Source organism: Symphalangus syndactylus, chromosome 13 (genome assembly GCF_028878055.3).
Source record: "Symphalangus syndactylus isolate Jambi chromosome 13, NHGRI_mSymSyn1-v2.1_pri, whole genome shotgun sequence".
Lineage (NCBI taxonomy): Eukaryota > Metazoa > Chordata > Mammalia > Primates > Hylobatidae > Symphalangus > Symphalangus syndactylus.
Window position 1 is genome coordinate 26610275 of NC_072435.2, and position 19742 is coordinate 26630016.

At 43.0% G+C, this 19742-nt stretch overlaps 2 protein-coding genes across 3 annotated transcripts in view; one reads left to right on the forward strand and one right to left on the reverse strand.

Moving 5' to 3' along the window:
• Positions 1 to 19742, forward strand: part of FPR1 (formyl peptide receptor 1) — a 92304-nt gene that overhangs the window by 59625 nt on the left and 12937 nt on the right. The gene's annotated exons all lie outside the window — the stretch shown is intronic.
• Positions 10291 to 11346, reverse strand: FPR2 (formyl peptide receptor 2). Its single transcript, XM_055239003.1, has one exon. It carries the CDS (start codon positions 11344 to 11346, stop codon positions 10291 to 10293), a length of 1056 nt encoding a protein of 351 aa, XP_055094978.1.

Here is a 19742-nt window from a genome sequence, read left to right on the forward strand (position 1 = left end):
GTAAGGCTTCAAAAGGTCATCCTACCATTCCTTCAAGCCAGCTACTTCAAAATGGACAATGTGGTAGGACCAGTGAATTCCGGAATGTGGACCCATTGCCACAGTTTATTTGCTGTGAATTTAATCCCACAATCAAACCAATGCTGTATGGAATACCAAGATGATGGACAAGGCATTCTGTAAGACCACAGATTATAGTTTTGGCAGAAGCATTACGTGCAGAGAAAGCACATTCATGTTCAGAGTTAACATCTATCCCGATAAAAACAAAGCTCTGCTTCTCCCACAAGGGAAGTGGTCCAGTGTGTTCAGCCTGCCACTGGGGAGCTGGGTGATTACCCAGGGAATGGTGCCATATCAGGGACTCAGTGTCCATCTCTGCTGTGGGCAGATTGGGCACTCAGCAGTGAGTGTGGCCAGATTGGCCTTGGCAAGTGAAAGTCTATGTTGCTGATCCCAGGAACAGCTTCCATTCCTGCCACTGAAACTGTAGAAGCAGGAGACATGTTAGAATGATCAAGGATAGAAACTAGATTTCTCTGAATGTATCCACTTCTTATGGTTTTTTGACTGTAACAATAATGGGATAAGAGGTGCCAACTGGAAAGAAATTGTGCTTGATGTACAACAGCATGACCTATATAAACTTTAAAAATCTTTCCCTTCCCTAAAACTGGGCTTGAAATTACATTCCTATTCCCATAGTCTAGATACCCATCATGACTGGTAAAATGCTTACCGTGATTTGACTATCTAGAATGATCTCTAGAGACAGTGGCAGACTATATTTTCCACTGATATCTATGTCACATATTTATCTCATCCCACATGTTGTCTGTACAGGTAATTCACACTCCTCCCACAGAGGGGTGAGGGCTTTTTCCCCCTCCTCTTCAATCTGCACCAGGACTTGTGACTGCCCTGATCAATGGAATATGGCAGAAGTAATGCTATATCCCTTCCAAGTGTAGTTCATAAAAAGAATGAAACTTCCATTTAACACTTTCCCCCTCAGATCACTCACCCTGGGAGATACCATCAGCCATGTTATGAGAATACTCCAGCAGTTCTGTGGTGAGGAAGCAACTTTCCAGCAACAACTCATTATCTATGGGATTATGTCACCTGGAAGTGAATTTTCTAGCCTCAGTCAAGCCTTCAGATGACAGCAGCCTCAGCTCACATCTGACTACAAACCCATGAGAGATTTCGATCCAGAAACACTCAAGCCAGAAACTCCCAAATTCCTGACCCAGAGAAATTGTAACAGATAACAAATTAGATTACTATTGTTTTAAGCTACTGTTTTGAGAGTGATTTGCTCTGCAGCAATAGATAACTAACACAGAGACAACCTGGTATAATATTAGCTCAAGTGTGACTTAGAATAGGTGAAACATTATGAATTGCCGGAGTTTTATCAACCAGCAAGCCTCCCAACTCTGTGTGGGTCTCACAAAATCTCCATCATTAGTAGTTAATTCTTTGACTCTATCTTCCAAACTTTACGCCTAGATTGCCATTTCAACTGGAAGAGAACACACTGGGCAAGAGGAACCACTGAGCACCTACTTCCCTACAAATCGGGACAGGAAGTTAGTGTTAGGACCTGAGGGAGTGAGAGTAAGGGACATAGTTTTTGGAGTCAATATTGGCTCTTTTTGTATCAGAGGTTGTCCTTCCTCTTTCACTGTGTTTCTCAGTAACAGTTATGTGCTTTGCGTGTACATACAAAAATCGGATCCAGATTTAGTTGGTTTGCGATTTGTGGTAAGAATTGAGGTGTAAAGGACATGAGGACTTTTTCTGATGAATTATTAATTCTGTTCACTGTTGCTGAGAACTTCTTCTTTCAGAAGAACAGAGTATTGACAGCTTAGCTTGCCCACACCTGTGATTTCAAGACCACAGCCTCACTCTCCAAATTTGCTTTCCTAACTAGGACTTCTCCCCATGTTTCCCTCCCAATGGCTGTGTTACCACCGCATATAAAAAAGACCATTTTTTCTATGGTGTGGACCATAAAGATATATCCGTGTTTCCAAGAGGTTATATTAGTTCTAATTCTCATGGTCTAATATTAGTTCTTATTATGTCCTCTAGTTAAGAGAGTATTTATTCAACTGCTAGAAAGCAGGGGAATCATTGCTGGGCACAGTGGCTCACACCTGTAATCCCAGCAGTTTGGGAGGCTGAGGCAGGCAGAGCACTTGAGCCCAGGAGTTCGAGACCAGCCTGGGCAAACTGGTGCAACCGTCTCTCTACAAAAAAAAAAAAAAAAAAAAAGTAGAAATAAGCCCCGTGTGGTGGCATGTGCCTGTGGTCCCAGCTACGCGGGAGACAGAGGTGGGAGGATCGCTTGAGCTGGTGAGGTTGAGGCTGCAGTGAGCCATGATTGCACCACTGCACTCCAGCCTTGACCATAGAGCAAGACCCTGACTCAAAAACAAAACAAAACAAAAAAAGAAAACAGGGGAATCTGATTGCACGTTACAATTTACCAGGGAATACCTAAAGGGAAAAAAGTTAATCTGTGATTAAATACAGATTATTGTGCTCTGCTCCAAACTTTATAAATCAAGACGCTTTGATGTTGCAGTGACCTAACCCATATTAAAACAAACAAACAAACAAACACCTCCCCAACTGATTCTGATGAAACAGCATCAGTGGAGGTCAACATTTGGGACGCAGTTAACTAGATGGTGTTTGGAGCTGGAGAAAGCATGAGATGGAAAGATAGAATGGAATCACAGTTGAACAGTCCCCTGCATCCTAAGATCATGAAGCATTTACATGGATTTTCTTTCGTCTAATAACACTGGTAACTCAGAATGGGATGAGATACGGGAGAGATCTCTAGCCTCCACCGTCTCTGGAACGTACATTTTGGAATGAAGGGGACTTCCTGCATTGAAAGAACAAAGTTACTTGTACAAATGTGCTTAGAAATGTATTCTGAGCGAGCTAGCCCACAAATAATCAAGCTTTCCAAGGGTTATCTCCCAGTGCGGTCACGAACTGAGTGAAGCAAGACTTGCATTTCCTCGTGTTTTCTTTTAGCTGCCACAAGATGGCGCTCGATGTCTAATGAGTTCGTTTTCACGAGCCCAGGAGACCCAGGAGACCCGAGCCAGTCATGCCAGGGATGGCTTCCTCCTGCTGCCTTTGACCCTGTCCTCCCTGTCCTAGCAAGTATGAATTTAGAGAATTGCAGCACCTATATGAAAGGTGTCCTGCTTCAAGCAGCCTAATTTCAGGATCTATGAAGCTTTACTGGTATAAAGAAAAGGGGACCCGAATTCGATTGACTTATTTTTCATTTTTTCCTCTTCTTTTTGAGACAAGGTCTCGCTGTGTCACCTAGGCTGGAGTGCAGCGCCACAATCATAGCTCACTGCAGCCTTCGCCTCCTGGGCCCAAACTATCCTCCCACCTCAGCCCCAGTCCTTCAGCTGGGACTACAGGCACGCACCACCACGCCCAGGTAATTTTTGTATTTTCAGTAGAGACGAAGTCTCACTATGTTTCCCAGGCTGGTCTCGAACTCCTGGGCTCAAGCAATTCGCCCACTTCGGCCTCCCAAAGTGGTGAGATTACAGGCATGAGCCGCTGCATCCAGCTGACTTATTTCTCTTAGCTTCTAAAATGTGGAGTACAACAACCGCCCCCGCCCCCACCACACACACACAGTGAGAAAAAGATAAACGTGAAGATTAATATATTTGTGTAAAACAAAATGCTCATGTACTCCCACTCATGTCAAGAAATAGATCACTATTCGTTTTTCAGAAAAGTTTTCTTCCTAAGATGTGGCAATGGGCTTTATAGCTCTGATAGTAGATAAGAGCAGAGAAATCAAATTACAAACTATCTTTTTTAGTATTACTTTTTTTAATTTTTAATTTTTGTGGGTACATAGTACATAGTAGTTGTATATATTTATGGGGTACATGAGATACTTTGATATCAGGCATGCAATCTATAATAATCACATCATGGAAAATAGAGTATCCATTCCCTCAAACATTCATCCTTTGGATTATAAAGAATCCAGTTATACTCTTTTAGTTTTTTAAAAATATACAATTAAATTATTATTGACTGTATTCACTCTATTGTGCCATTGAATACTAGGTCTCATTCATTCTTTCTATTCTTTTTGTACCTATTAACCATCCCCACTTCTCCCCTGACCCCTGCTACCCTTCCCAATTTCTGGTAACTATCCTTCTATTCTCTATCTCCATGAGTTCAGTTGTTTTGATTTTTAGCTCCCACAAATAAGTGAGAGCATGCAAAGTTTGTCTTTCTGTGCCTGATCCATTTCACTTAACATAATGACCTCCAGTTCCATCCATGTTGTTGCAAATGACAGTTTCATTATTTTTCATGGCAGAATAGTACTCCATTATGTATATGAACCACATTTTTTTTGTTCATTCATCTGTTGATAGACACTTAGGTTACAAACTATTCTAATTTTTTTCTACAGACAAACCCACAGTTATGCAAAGGAATGTGTGTGTGCACAGGTATTCATTGTAGCACTTTTTTTTTGTAATGAGCAAAAGATCAAAAGCAATTTTAATGTTCATTCATATGTGACTGGTCAGATTAAATTTTGTTACATTCATCCAATAAAATACAATGCAAAAATTAAAAAGAATGAGGAACTTTGAGACTATATAGACAGAAGGAACCTTTCCAACTCATGATAAATCCATAATCACCCGAATAACCAAATCTATTTAAAGACATTAAAGTCAAATGATCTTTATCAAAGGAGCAAAGGCAATTCAATGGAGAAAAGATAGTCTTTTCAACAAATGGTTCTGGAATGACTAGACATCCATGTGCAAAAAAGTAAATTTAGAAACAGAGCTTACGTGCTTTGCTAAAATTAACTTAAAATGGATCACAGACCTAAATGTAAAAGACAAAACTATAAAACACCTAGAAGATAACAGAGGAGAAAATCTAGATGACGTTTGGTTTGACAATGACATTGTAATTACAAAACAAAAGGCACAATCCGTGAAAGAAAGAATCAAAAAGGCAATTTTTGCCTTATTAAAATTGAAAATTTCTGGCTGGGCATGGTGGCTCACACCTATAATCCCAGCATTTTGGGAGGCTGAGGTGGGAGGATCACTTGAGCCCAGGAATTTGAGACTAACCTGGGCAACAAAGTGAGACCCCCATCTCTACAGAAAATAAATGATTAGCTGGGCAGAGTGCTGCACACCTGTAGTCCTAGCTACTTGGGAGGATGAAGTGGGGGGATCACTTGAGTCCATGAGGTTGAGGCTGCTGTGAGCCGTAATGGTGCCACTGCACTCCTGTGTGGGTGACAGAGTGAGACTCTGTCTCAAAAACAAAACAAAACAAAACAAATCTAAAAAACAAAATCTGCTCTATGGGAGAGTGTTGCAAAAGACATATCAGATAAAGGACTGTTATCCAAAATATGCAAAGAGCTCCTAAAACTCAACGATAAGAACACAGAAAGCCCATTTTAAAAATGGGCCAAGCCCTTAACAGGCACCTCAAGAAAGAAGATATACAGATGCCAGGTTAACATATGAGAGGGTGATCCACATCATATATCATCAGGGAAATGCAAGTTAAAACAATGAGATACCACCCTACACCTATTAGAAATGGCCAAAATCCAGAACACTGACAAAACCAAATGCTGGCAAAGACATGGAACATCCTCATTCACTATTGGTGGGAATGCAAAATGATACAGTCACCTTGGAAGAGAGTTTGGCAGTTTCCCATGCAACTAAACATATGTTTACCATACAATCCAGCAATCATGTTCTTTGGTATTTATCCCAATAAGTTATAAACTTCTGTCCACACAAAAACCTGCACATGGATGTTTATAGCAGCTTTATTTATAATTGCCCAATTGGGAAGCAACCAAGATGTTTTTCAGTAGGTGAATGGATAAATAAATGATGGTACATCCAGACAGTGGACATTATTCAATGGTAAAAAGCAATGAGCTATCAGTCTATGAAAAGAGATGGAGGAAACTTTAAATGCATCCTACTAAAGAAGAGATGCCAATCGTAAAAGGCCACATACTTCATGATTTCTACTATATGACATCCTGGAACAGGAAAAAACTATAAAGACAATGAAAATATCAGTGGTTTCCAGGAGATAGGGAGGAGGGAGGGGTGAATAGGCAGAGCATAGAGGATTTTTAGGGCAATGAAACGAGTCTGTATGATACTGTAATGGTGGATATAGGTCATTATACTTTTGTCCAAACCCACCGTATTAGTCTGTTTTTTTTTTGTTTTTTCTTTTCTTTTTTTAAGATGGAGTCTCGCACTGTCACCCAGGCTGGAGTGCAGTGGCGTGATCTCGGCTCACTGCAAGCGCCGCCTCCTGGGTTCACACCATTTTCCTGCCTCAGCCTCCCAAGTAGCTGGGACTACAGGCGTCTGCCACCACGCCCAGCTAATTTTTTGTATTTTTAGTAGAGATGGGGTTTCACCTTGTTAGCCAGGATGGTCTCGATCTCCTGACTTTGTGATTTGCTTGCCTCGGCCTCCCAAAGTGCTGGGATTACAGGCATCAGCCACTGTGCCTGGACAGTCTGTTTTCATACTGCTATAAAGAACTGCCTGAGACTGGGTAATTTACAAAGGAAAGAGGTTTAATTGACTCAGAGTTCAGCATGGCTGGGGAAGCCACAGGAAACTTACAATCATGGCAGAAGGGGAAGGGGAAACAAGCCACCTTCTTCACAAGACAGCAGAAAGAAGTGCCCAGTGAAGGGGGAAGAGCCCCTTATGAAACCATCAAGATCTCATGAGAACTCACTCACTACCACAAGACCATCATGGAACTGCCCCCGCGATTCAATTACCTCCACCTCGTGTCTCCCTTGACACGTGGGGATTATGGGGATTACAATTCAAGCTGAGATCTGGGTGGGGACATAAAGCCTAACCATATCACCTGCTGCAAGTAAAACACCAAGACTGAACCCTAATGTAAACTGTGGGCTTTGGATTAATGATGTATCTATGTAGGTCTATCAACTGTAAGAAATGTTTACTCTGGTCGGGGATGTTGATAATGAGAGGGGTTGTGCGTGTGCAGGGGCAGTGGGTTTATGGGAAATCTCTGTATTTTCTTCCCAATTTGCTGTGAATCTAAAATTGCCCTAAAAAATAAACTCTATGCCACGTACAGTGGCTCCTGCCTATAATCCCAGCACTTTAGGAGGGCAAGGCAGGAGGATTGCTTGAGCTCAGGAGTTCAAGGCCAGCCTGGGCAACTTGGTGAATCCCTGTCTTTATAAAAAATACAAAAATTAGCTGGGCATGGTGGCACAAGCCTGCAGTCTCAGCTACTCAAGAGGCTGAGGCGGGAGAACCACCTAAGCCTGGGAAGTCAAGGCTGCAGTGAGCCGTGATTAGTGCCACTGCACTCCAGCCTGGGTGACAGAGTGAAACCCTGTCTCAATCAATCAATCAATCAATCAATAAACACTCTGTTAATAAAATAATGAGGCAGCCCCTTATGTACTAATGTGATACTATTTTTGTATCTTACTGCCTAGAATTTACCCACACCTAGCTGGAAGGATGACTGAGAAAAGGATTATTTTAGCTGAATGAATTGCTGCCCACATTTGTTAATAAAGTAGGGGGAAGAATATTGGGTAGGCAGCTGGCAGTCTCTAGGGGAGCTTATGCCTTTGGGTACTCAACAGTCTCTACACTCTTCTCCCCAAACAGAAAAAGTGGTCCTGTTCTTCCCATGGGCACTATCCCCAGAGTTTTATTTTGGACTTTCAGATTCAAGCAAGTCTAGAAATGTTTATTGGTGGTGAATGTCCCGTAAACACCAAGAATCCTCAGCTTCTGAAGACCCCAATACACAAGGGTGCAATTGGAGCTGAGAATCCACAATGGCAACTTCCAATGAAGAAAAGAAAAATGGGGAGGATGCAGCAGGCACTGTTCCACTGCAATTAACCAAGGCCAATGGGAAGGAAAGTAAGACTCCTCTGTCCTGGCAGTGGGGGAAGGCTGTTAATTAGCCAATCTAGAAGCCCTGGTTCTCCTGTTTCAAGGTCATATGCTGTTCTTGGCTCCAGGTTTTTCCTTCTTGCGTTTTCTCTTTGTTCCTTATTTTCTGTGGCCACAACTTAGTTGTGCATTAAAGGGTATACTTTTCTTAGGAACTGGAAAGCATTTATAGGAGTCAAGAATGCAAATGAACTAAGTAAACTTCTCTGTTTTGGAAATGTTGGAAATGCAATAATTTTAGGGGAAACAGGAGGGAAAGGGAGAAGCGGTGGAGTGAGTGAGGACGCTGATAACGGGACTGCCTTATATTCATGTAGAGTTCTGCCTTTTGCCTGCGCATCCAGAAAGTATGTTCCGCACCGAAGGACCATTTCTGAGTGTTTATTTCCTGAAAGCAAAGTAAAGGGCTGAGTACCTTTGTGGGTTGATTTATTTCAAAACAAAGGCGTGAGGCAACAGTTAGCCGTGGTACTTTCCTTAAAGCAGAAGCTCAAAACCAGAAATTGATGAAAAAGTAAGCCACATGAGAATTTCTAAATGTTGTGTGCTTGAGGATGGGTGTTTACTAGACATGGTCTGGTTCATGTAATGAAGGTTGGAGATCATTTTGATTTGACATTAAAACTTCTCACTTGACACCTAGGTGATACTATTGTTTATTGATTCATTTATTCAATGAGTATTTAATGAATGTCTATTACATATCAGACAGTATCTTACACATAGAGGATGGGGTTCAATCAGCAAACCATACAGACCAAAATCCCTGACTTCAGAGAGCTTACATTTTCATTGCTTAAAAGAAAACGTATCTCCAAAGGCTGTGCTCTAGGATAATAACAACAACAAGAAGAACAAAAATCAGAAATTAATAAATAAATAAAAGAAAGCATTTCAAGTTTCATACTTTTTTTTTTTTTCAGACAAAGTCTCACTCTTGTCCCCCAGGCTGGAGTGCAATGGCGCAGTCTTGGCTCACTGCAACCTCCACCTCCTGGGTTCAAGCGATTCTCCTGCCTCAGCCTCCCAAGTAGCTGGGATTACAGGTGCACACCACCATGCCCAGCTAATTTTTGTATTTTAAGTAGAGATGGGGTTTTACCATGTTGGCCAGGCTGGTCTCGAACTCCTGACCTCAGGTGATCCACCCTTCTTGACCTCCCAAAGTGCTTGGATTACAGGCATGAGCCACCGCACCCAGCCAAGTTTCATACCGTTTTATAACTTTTAAACAGTTATTATACTATTTCATGCCGATGAGTTTGACAGTTTGAATGAAATGGCCAAATTCCTTGAAATTCAGTTTACCAAAACTGACAGGAAAAAACAAAAAAACAAAAAACGGAAGAGTCTAATGACTGTTAAAGAAAACAAACCTGTTATTAAAAATCTTCCCAGAAAGAAAACACAAGACCAAGTTGGCTTCACTGGTGAATTTTTCGGAATATTTAATAAAGATATAATACCAGAAAACAGAATCAGAGGAATTACTTCTCAATTCCTTTTCAGAGACCATTACAAGTTTGAAGTAAAACTTAGCAAGGATAGTAGAAAAAGTGAAATAACAGAGCCATTTTTATATAAACATAAACACAGAAATTCTAACAAACTCTTGTGAGATATAAATATTTAAAGTACATCAGGACTAAGTGTGGTTTATTCCAGGAATTCAAGAGTAGTTTAACATTCAGAACTTAATGAACATTATTTATAATGATTTACATAAAAGAAGAATAATAATCTGACCATCTTAATACATGTAGAAAATGCATTTGATAATATGCAAAGTCATTCATGATGTAAGAAAAAGAAACAGAAAACTCTTAGCAAACTAAAAATAGAAGAAAACTTACATAGTCTGATTTTTTAAAATAGCTATAACAAACCTACAGCAAACATTTTCCTTTATACTTTAAAGTCTCTTCCCCTTGTTATGCGCTATCTCGTCTAAGTCTTACAAATCCCAACCAGGCTTTCTCTTCTCGTATTTCCCAACTCCACTTACCCCGGGGTATAGGCAGAAGTCAAAAAACAAAAAATAACACTAATATTATAGTAGCCTGACTGTCTATTTCTTAGCCCCAAATCAGGGACACAAAAGCATTTTTCCTGAATAAATACTTGAGCTGCGCATCCTTGAATGCCTCAATATGACTCAAGGGTAGATGAAGCTGGAACTGGCGTTAGGGTAGGATGAACAGAACTCAAAATATCCCTGACCCCATCCTCACATTGCCCGTAACTCAGTCTCTGCAGGAGGTGAAGCAGAATTGGCAGCCGTGTCATTGGTTGGGGCTGAGTCCTCAGACAGGGCCCTCTCCAGACTGGTGGGCAGGGACTGGATCAGTCTCTCTCGGAAGTCCTGGCCTACAAAGACGTAGAGCATGGGGTTGAGGCAGCTGTTGAAGAAGGCCAGGGAGCTCGTTGGGTTAACCAGGATGCCAATGATTTTGTACTTGCCTTCGAACAACATCTCTTTGAGCCAGACAGTGCTCAGAAGGGCAACCAGTTGAAAGGGGAACCAACAGATGAAGAAAGAAGCCACCACAGCAGTGAGGACCCGTAAGGGACGGCTGGATTTAATCATGCCCTTTTTGTGGATCTTGGCTGCAATGAGCCCATAGCAGATGGCAACAATGGACATCGGCATGCTGAAGCCAATGACAAACCGGATAATCCCTCTGGCTGTCAGCATGGTAATGGCCACCTTCTTCCTCTCCTCAGGGGTGTCACCCCAGGATGCAAAGTTGAAAGTACAGTATGTGTCCCCATTTGCAATAGTTACTGTAGTCAAAAAGAGGAAAACTGGCAAGGTAAGGACTAGGGCAAGAATCCAAGGTCCGATGATCACCTTCATGGCCAGACTCACGGTGCGGTGGTTCTGGGCCCAGACTGGATGCAGGACACAAATGCAGCGGTCCAGTGCAATGAAACCAATCAAGAAGACACTTCCAAAGAGGTTGATGTCCACCACGATGTGAATTAACTTACACAGGAACCAGCCAAAAGGCCATTTTTCTCCCATGGCCATGGAGACAATGAGGAATGGTAACGTGGCCGTGAAAGAAAAGTCAGCCAGGGCCAGGTTCAGGTAACAGATGGTGGTGACTGTGCGTGTCATCCGGAATCCAGCCACCCAGATCACAAGCCCATTGCCCAGGACCCCGAGGACAAAGGTGACCCCAAGCACCACCAATGGGAGGATCCGCAGAACAGTGTAGCCAGCAGACTCATAGGACACTTCTTCATATTCATTCGGAGGAGTAGAGAAGTTGGTTTCCATCTTGCCAGCACCTGAAACATTCCAACAATGGCCATTTCTCAGCTGTGGAACCATCTTACAGCATCTGTATTTATAGCTCACATCAACTTCCACTAAAGCTCCCACTCCTACCAGGAGACCTACTCTATCTACTAAGCCTTGTGGACAATGGTGCTATAGAATTGGCATTCTCTTGGATGCTCCTTTGGGAAGGGATAGTCCTCCATATTCCCATCATTATATCAATATGCATTTCACTTATCGGGCTGATCACTTCACCAAGGGGATTACAAGGCTCTGTCCACCAGCAAAAATACTGAACTGATGTTGTATGGACAATGGAAAATTGAGCATAGGCAGCCTCAGCATTGTGAGGAAGGCACAAGACTCAGAATCAGAAGGCTCACATCTGTGTCTCCCATCACTCAATGCAAACACGCTGGCAAGCTCTGCAACCTCTTTCAGCCCCAGGTTCTTCCAGTCTCCCAACTCCTGTCCCTCGCACTGTGAGAACCCTTGACCTATTGCTTGGCTAGTACTCAAGATAAAGTTTGAGGGTTTGGCTTGAGGTTATTGTTGAAGAGAATTTTGAGCAGTCACTGGTAACATGTAGTAGTACGTTATATCCTGAGGATTCTGCACTAGAGGAAGTCAGCAAAGAGAGTTCCATCTCTGCTTTCTACCCTCTGCTTTTCCCTGTCCCTGCTTGATGTGGAGCTCTTCTCTGTTTGGAATGCAAATAATCAGTGCCGATTTGTATAGCTTTGGTGTCTGTGGGATAAAGACTATGAGAATAATAAGTCATATTAATACTTGTGAAGTTCTTATTAGAGACTATGCATTGTGTTAATTACTACGTATGGGATCCGGTTTGGCCTATGCAATAGCTGTGTAATATTCATTACTTCTAGTTTTCATTAGAATAAATTAAAGCTCAGGGCAATTGTGAAATGTGTTGAAGGTCACTTAGGAAGCAGATAATAGATTAAGGACTTCAGTTTGGCTTGGTCTGACTTCTAAACCCTTACTCTTGACAGATATTGCTGGTTGCCCACCCAGCAACTGTTCCCCATTCTTCTCTGCTCGAAAAACCACAATTGTGTTTAGTTGCTCACCCTGCAGAGAAGTTGTCTTTTCTCCATGTTGGGAGTAAATCTTGACTAGTCTAATTAGCACTAACTAGAATTCCTTTTACTTTGCGAGGGATTGCTTTAGTAGTGGACACGTGACTAAATTGTGGACAGTAACATTGTAAGAATATAACCCACAGAGCTTCTCAGATCAAGTTTTTTTTTGTTGTTTTTTTCTTTTAAGAACAAAAACCCAAAACATGTAGTCCCTGTCTCTGGTCCGGGTCACATCTGTAATGTTTGTATCCAATTCAACACAAAGTCCCATGTCACTTGAGCACATTTTCTTATGGTGTGGTCTGTGGACTTTATCAGAAACATCCAGGCTGCCTGTTAAAATTGTATTCATTATCCTTAGCAAACTAACGCAGGAACAGAAAACCAACTACCACATGTTCTCATTTACAAATGGGAGGTAAATGATGAGAACACATGGACACAAAGAGGGGAACACTGGGGCCTACCGGAAGGAAGAGGGTTGGGGGGAGGGACAGTATCAGGAAAAATAAGTAGTGGGTATTAGGCTTAATACCTCAGTGATGAAATAATCTGTACAAGAAAACACCATGATACAAGTTTACCTATATAACAAACCTGCATATATACCCCTGAACTTATAATAAAAATGAAAAACAATTATATCCATAAATCTCATTCTAGAATCTGTTTGTGTAAAAGCCAGGATGATTTGTTATGGCCATGAGAATTTGAGAATCATCTCAGACTGGGCTATTCAGCACCTTTAAGAGAAATAGCAATCCCCTAGCACTTGTTCACATCTAATGCTCATAATAACATTGTGAAACAGCAATCACATCTGGGGGAATTCATGGCCTGGCAACTTCCGTAGTTTTTTCAACATCATGCCCAGTCAGTCAGTGGAGGCAGCAAGATATGGAAACCAATATGAACACCTCCAGAGCCACTGCCTTTGCTTACAGAAGTCCTGCCTTTGAAAGGGATTCCCCCGAGATTACTAGGATAGGGCTATGCCCCAGTCTGATGATTTTTAGCCTTCTTCCTTTTCCTTATTTCCTCCTTTTCTTCCTGCTATTACCAGTGAGTTTCACTGAGGTATTCCATGGACATTATTTAATGTAGCTCAGGGTTTCTCAACCTTGGCACTATTGACATCTGGGTCTGGGTAATTCTTTGTTGTGGCGGACTGTTCTGGACACAGCAGGATGTTTAGCAGCACCCCTGGCCTCTATCCACAGATACCAGTAGCAACTCCTTCTCCAGCAATGACAATCAACAGGTTCCAAAAACATTGTCAAAGGTCCCCTCGGAGGCAAAGTCACCCCCAATTGAGAGTCACTGTTATAAAGAATACTGGGCTCAGCCAGATGCGGTGGCTCACGCCTGTAATCCCAGCACTTTGGGAGGCCAAGGGGGGTGGATTGCCTGAGGTCAGGAGTTCCAGACCACCCTGGGCAATACAGTGAAGCTCCATCTCTACCGAAAATACAAAAAATTAGCCGGGCCCGGTGGTGCGCGCTTGCAGTCCCAGCTACTCGTGAGGCTGAGGCAGGAGAATCGCTTGAACCCAGGAGGCGGAGGTTGCAGTGAGCCGCGCCACTGCACTCCAGCCTGGGGGACAGAGCGAGACTCTGTCTAAAAAAAAAAACAACAAAAAACTGGGCTCTGAAGTCAGCTAGATCTCTCTTCTAATCTCATCTGTGACATCTAAAACTATGAGTTTTTAGTCAGTGACATCTCTTTGAGCCTCAGTTTTCTGCTCTGCAGAATGAGGACAATTTTATGGTGAAGTCTAACTTTCAGGTGAGGATTAAGTGAGAATAGACACGGAAATCTTTTAAGCTAGACTGAGTACATCTATGACAAATGGGAACTCTTGGCCCTCACCAGGCTGTGTGCTGTGTCATGGGGCTCAATCCATTATGAAGTTCAAGGTCAGAACAAGAATGATGCTCATAGCAATAGTTGCTTCTACTTATGAACATTACCCACACGCCAAGAGCTTCTCCTTTAACCCTAACAACGCCTCTCACAGGATCTGTGGATGGGCTGTGTTAATATGTGTAAGCACTGAGCACTCCTGAGACACAGTGAATATTGATTAATCTTAGTCAATATTAGGTTGGTGCAAAAGTAACTGCCGTTTTTGCCATTGAAAATAATAGCAAAACCCACAAGCACTTTTGCAGCAACCTGATAATTAGTATAACCATTGTACAGACGAGGAAGTTAAGACTTAGATGGGCTACGTGAATTGTTCAACGTTCCCAGGTAGAAAGAGTAGAGACAGAATTGGAGCTCAGTGAGATTGATTACAACAGAATTGTGCTGTTAACCCTTTTCTACCCCATAGTTCCTCAACAGACTCAGATTTTCTCTATCCACCCTCCAAACATTCTACAAGGCACTTAGAAGACATGATCTATCCATAATCTCAAATTCATTTTAAAATGTTGATACAGGCTGGGCGCGGTGGCTCACGCTGTAATCCTAGCAATTTGGGAAGCCAAGACAGGCGGATCACTTGAGGCCAGGAATTCGAAACCAGCCTGGCCAACATGGTGAAACCCTGTCTCTACTAAAAATACAAAAATTGGCTGGGCATGGTGGCGGGTGCCTGTAATCCCAGTTACTTGGGAGGCTGAGGCAGGAGAATCACTTGAGTCCAGGAGGCAGAGGTTGCAGTGAGCCAAGATCGGGCCACAGCACTCCAGCCTGGGTGAAAGAGCGAGACTCCGTCTCAAAAAAAAAAAAAAAAAAAATGTTGATACAACAAGGAAGGATGATTGTGCAATGACAGGTGAGGACAGATTAACAAGGCAAAAATTGCAAAGTTTTGGGTCCACCCTAGTTGTAATGTAAGGAGGAGAACTGCGAACCACAGATGATACCTGTACTGATTATGAGGGCTGCTATTTGGTGAGTCCTTAATATGTGCCAGTCACTATATATTTTATCATCTCTGATTACAATATCCTTGCTTTTGGACAAGTGCTATCCTTGCGTAACAGGTAGGGAAGTACGGCTCGGAGAGCGGAAGTGACTTTCACAATTATTGAGGGTTGCAATTGAATTTGTGACCACAGAGTTCAAATGAAAACTCAGCAGTTCCTCATTAGGTTACTCTACTTCTCCAGCGCACTTGCTATCCCACACCTTAATTATTTCAGTCCTGCTTTCTCCAAAAAGTACCCCATTTACTGTTTTTCCCACTCTCAGCAGATGCCCTTGACTGACATTATAATGAGAAAATGGTAATAACTAGATGTGAAATTTTCAGCCGTTCCTCCCCTGACCCTCAGTCTACCTGCCCCTGTCACTGTGAATAAAGACTTCTTGTTCTTTCCAATAATTTCCCTCCCTACATTGGCCCAGGATGCCCTCTCATCTTCCCACAAACTTTCCCCCTGCATTTGTCCTTCCATTTTCTGCCAAAAACAAACCCTCAAGATTTTATTTCTACTAGATCATTCTCACTATTACATAAACATTACATAAATCATATCCCCTCCTTTTAAAAAGAAACCATCCTTGGCCAGGTGCGGTGGCTCACGCCTGTAATCCCAACATTTAGGGAGGCTGAGGCAAGCGGATCACTTGAGGCCAGGAGTTTGAGACCAGACTGGCCAACATGGTGAAACCCCATCTCTACTAAAAGTACAAAAATTAGCTGGACGTGATGGCACGCGCTTGCAATCCCAGCTACTTGGGAAGCTGAGGCAGGAAGACCTCTTGAACCCTGGAAGGCGGAGGTTGCAGTGAGCTGAGATTGCACCACTGCACTCCAGCTTGGGCGACAGTGACTCCGTCTCAAAAACAAACAAACAAACAAACAACAACAAAACTAAACAGAAACAAAATAAAAACCACCCCAAAAAACAAAACAAAAAACAACCAAAAAGATACTTGGACTATATTCCTTTCTGGTGTTAACCCTATTTCTCCTAAGAGAATTCTTTCTATGAAAAGAATTTGCAGCCAGATTTTGGAAGGAGTTTTCTGCGTTTGCTCCCTTTGATTCCCTGCCTCACTTTTTCTCCTGAATCCAGCCTGTATTGACTCCAGTCCTTAGCACTGACCTGGTGCATTTTCCTGAGAATGCTTATGACCTCAAGGCTGCAAGTGCAGTGGGTGCAAATCCATACTGGTTCCTTATCTCAATATCTTCGTGATATAGGACCCATTGGATCGCTTCCTTCTCCTTAAATCACGTTTTTCCTGTGCCATGAGATGATAAATGTACACACAACACACTTTCACTTGCCTTTAAAGCTCAATTGGCCACCTCTTTTCAGTCCCCTTTGCTAGTATTTTCTGCTCTAAATTTGACTCTAAATTTAGGAGCGTCCTGCAGCTTTTACTTGTTCCGCACCTCTCTTATCTCTATATAGTCTTTCTATAGGTGATGTTATCCAGTCTCAGGGCTTAAAATATCGTGCTCTCTTTTCATCTAAACTATCAGCCTTGGCCTCTCTCTGGTGCTCCAGTCTGATATAACCTCTCCCCACAGGAGTCCCGTAGACACTCCAAACCTAACGTGGCTCAACCACACAGTTGATTGTCTCATCCTCCCAAACGTGCCACTCACTCTTCCAGTATTTTGTGTCTATTTGAGTTTAAACATTCAGTTGTTAAAGCTTCCAAACTAGAACTTATCTTTCATTTCCCTTTCTCTCACCACAATCCCATCCAAGTCCTATTAATTCTCTCTACAGAACCTGCTGAATGCACAGCCACGGCCATCTCTATCTCCACAACCCGTGTCCATGGTCCTGTCAGGCAGGAATGTTTGCGCCAACTTTGCAAATAGATTGTTCCTGGTCCTGCTTTCCCCTGCCCTACAATCCAATCTCCAGAAGGCAACCAAATGAGCTTTTAAAAAGTTCAATAAGGGCCAGGTGCAGTGGCGCACGCCTGTAATCCCAGCACTTTGGGAGGCCGAGGCAGGCGGGTCACCAGAGGTCAGGAGTTCGAGACCAACCTGGCCTACATGAAGAAACCCCATCTCTACTAAAAATACAAAATTAGCTGGGCATGGTGGCACGTGCCTGTAATTCCAGCTGCTCGGGAGGCTGACGCAGGGGAATCGCTTGAACCCAGGAGGCCGAGGTTGCAGTGAGCCGAGACGGTGCCATTGCACTCCAGCCTGAGCAACAAGAGCAAAACTCTGTCTCAAAAAAAAAAAAAAAAAAAAAAAAACAGTCCAATAAGGGCCGGGAGCAGCTCACTCCTGTAATCCCAGCACTTTGGGAGGCCGAGGTGGGTGGATCACCTGAGGTCAGGAGTTCAAGACCAACCTGCCCAACATGATGAAACCCCGTCTCTACTAAAAAAAAAAAACACAAAAATTAGCTGGGCGTGATGGCGGGCGCCTGTAATACCAGCTACTCGGGAGGCTGAGGCAGGAGAATCGCTTGACCCTGAGAGGCAGAGTTTGCAGTGGGCCGAGACTGTGCCACTGCACTTCAGCCTGGGCGACATAGCAAGATTCTGTCTCAAAAAAAAAAAAAAAAAAAAAAACAGGGTCCAATAAAAGGTGATGTTAGTTTCAACACCTTCTAATGGCTCCCAAACTTCTAACTTATCCTTATCTTAAGTTCCCTCCAGTATCCCTGGACCTGCCCCATGCGTTCCTCAGACCTCATCTCTGCACATTCGTGGGACACACCTTGCTCCACGCACAGTGGGCTCGATTCCTTGAACATGCAGCTCATTTTCATCTCAGAGCTTCTGCCTTCTCTGTTCCTTCTGCCTACCATGCTCTTCCTCTTAAGCTCCTCACGCCTGGCTCCTTCACATGTTTATTTATTTATCTTTGAGGTAGAGTTTCACTCTTCTCGCCCAGGCTGGAGTGCAATGGCACGGTCTCGGCTCACTGCAACCTCGGCCTCCTGGGTTCAAGCGATTCTCCTGCCTCAGTCTCCTGAGTAGCTGGGATTACAGGCTCCCACCACTACGCCTGGCTATTTTGTTGTTGTTGTTGTTGTTGTTGCTTTCATTTTTAGTAGAGACGGGGTAATGCAAGCCCTAAATGCCAGCCACACGCGTGACTTACAACTTTCTAGTAGCCATGTTACAAGAGTAAAATCATTGTGGGAAATTAATTATAATAATATGTTTCATTTAACCCCACAAATCAAAAAAAAACATTAGAACGCGTAACCAAAATAAAAGTTATTAATGAGGTAAGTTGTATTATTTTGATCATACTAATGACTAAACTACACTAAGTATATTTTACACTTAAGCACATTTCAGATCAAGATAGAAACATAAGCGCTCAAAAGCCGCCTGTGGCAGGTGGATTCTCCATTACAGCACTGCTCTAGAATTTAGGAGGTGTTTGTCAGAGAGCAGGACTTCCAACGATAAATTTTAAATTGTCAGTCCCCAACTTACCAGCAGCTAAGCTCCTTCTCCTGTGTGCTTCTTGTCTTCCTGTGGAGCAACACGGGCTCCAAGGGCTTTTGCAGAGACTGTTGAATGATGGGGGAGGGACAACAGGGCTGGAGCCAATCCCGTAACAGAAACTCAGGATTTCTTATAATTTTCAGAAGACACCTTGGGTATGTTGTCAGCGGACTCTTCTTAGAAACCAATGTGTCTGAATGTTCCTTCACCTCTAGCCTTCAGTGAGAGACTGGAGTTCATGCTTCCAAATGTCAAGGGTCAAGGAATCTGAATGTCCAGCCCTTCCTTCTTCAGAGTTTCATGAAAATGAAAGAAACAATTACTGAAGTGAGAAGAGTTTCAGTCACGCAATAAAGCCCAAATACGATGATTAAGTCAAACTGAATTCTCGACTTACGCAGTCCTTCTGGCATCAAATGTGTGGGTCTTTTCCATATCAAGCAATTCTCCAATTCTCTGGGGCACCACTGGGTATCTCACAATTCAATTCAGCTCCGATGCTGTCTACCTGGAGTTAGTGTCAGATCCCACAAGTTAAAGGGCTCGTTCTCCCAAGACTGTCCTCACTTCAGACACCAATCCAAGTTCCAGGTGGCCACCTGTACTTCTGACTGGCTGGCTATAAATTGGGGGTGGGAGGATGTTTATAACCCCTTCCTCTGTTTTGATAATTTGTTAGAATGGCTCACAGAACTTAAGAAGGCACATTACTGGCCGGGCGCTGTGGCTCACACCTGTAATCCTAGCACTTTGGGAGGCCGAGGTGGGTGGATTACTTGAGGTCAGGAGTTCAAAACCATCCTGGCCAACATGGTGAAACCCCCGCCTCTACTAAAAATACAAAAAAAATTAGCTGGGCGTGGTGGTGGGCACCTGTAATCCCAACTACTTGGTAGG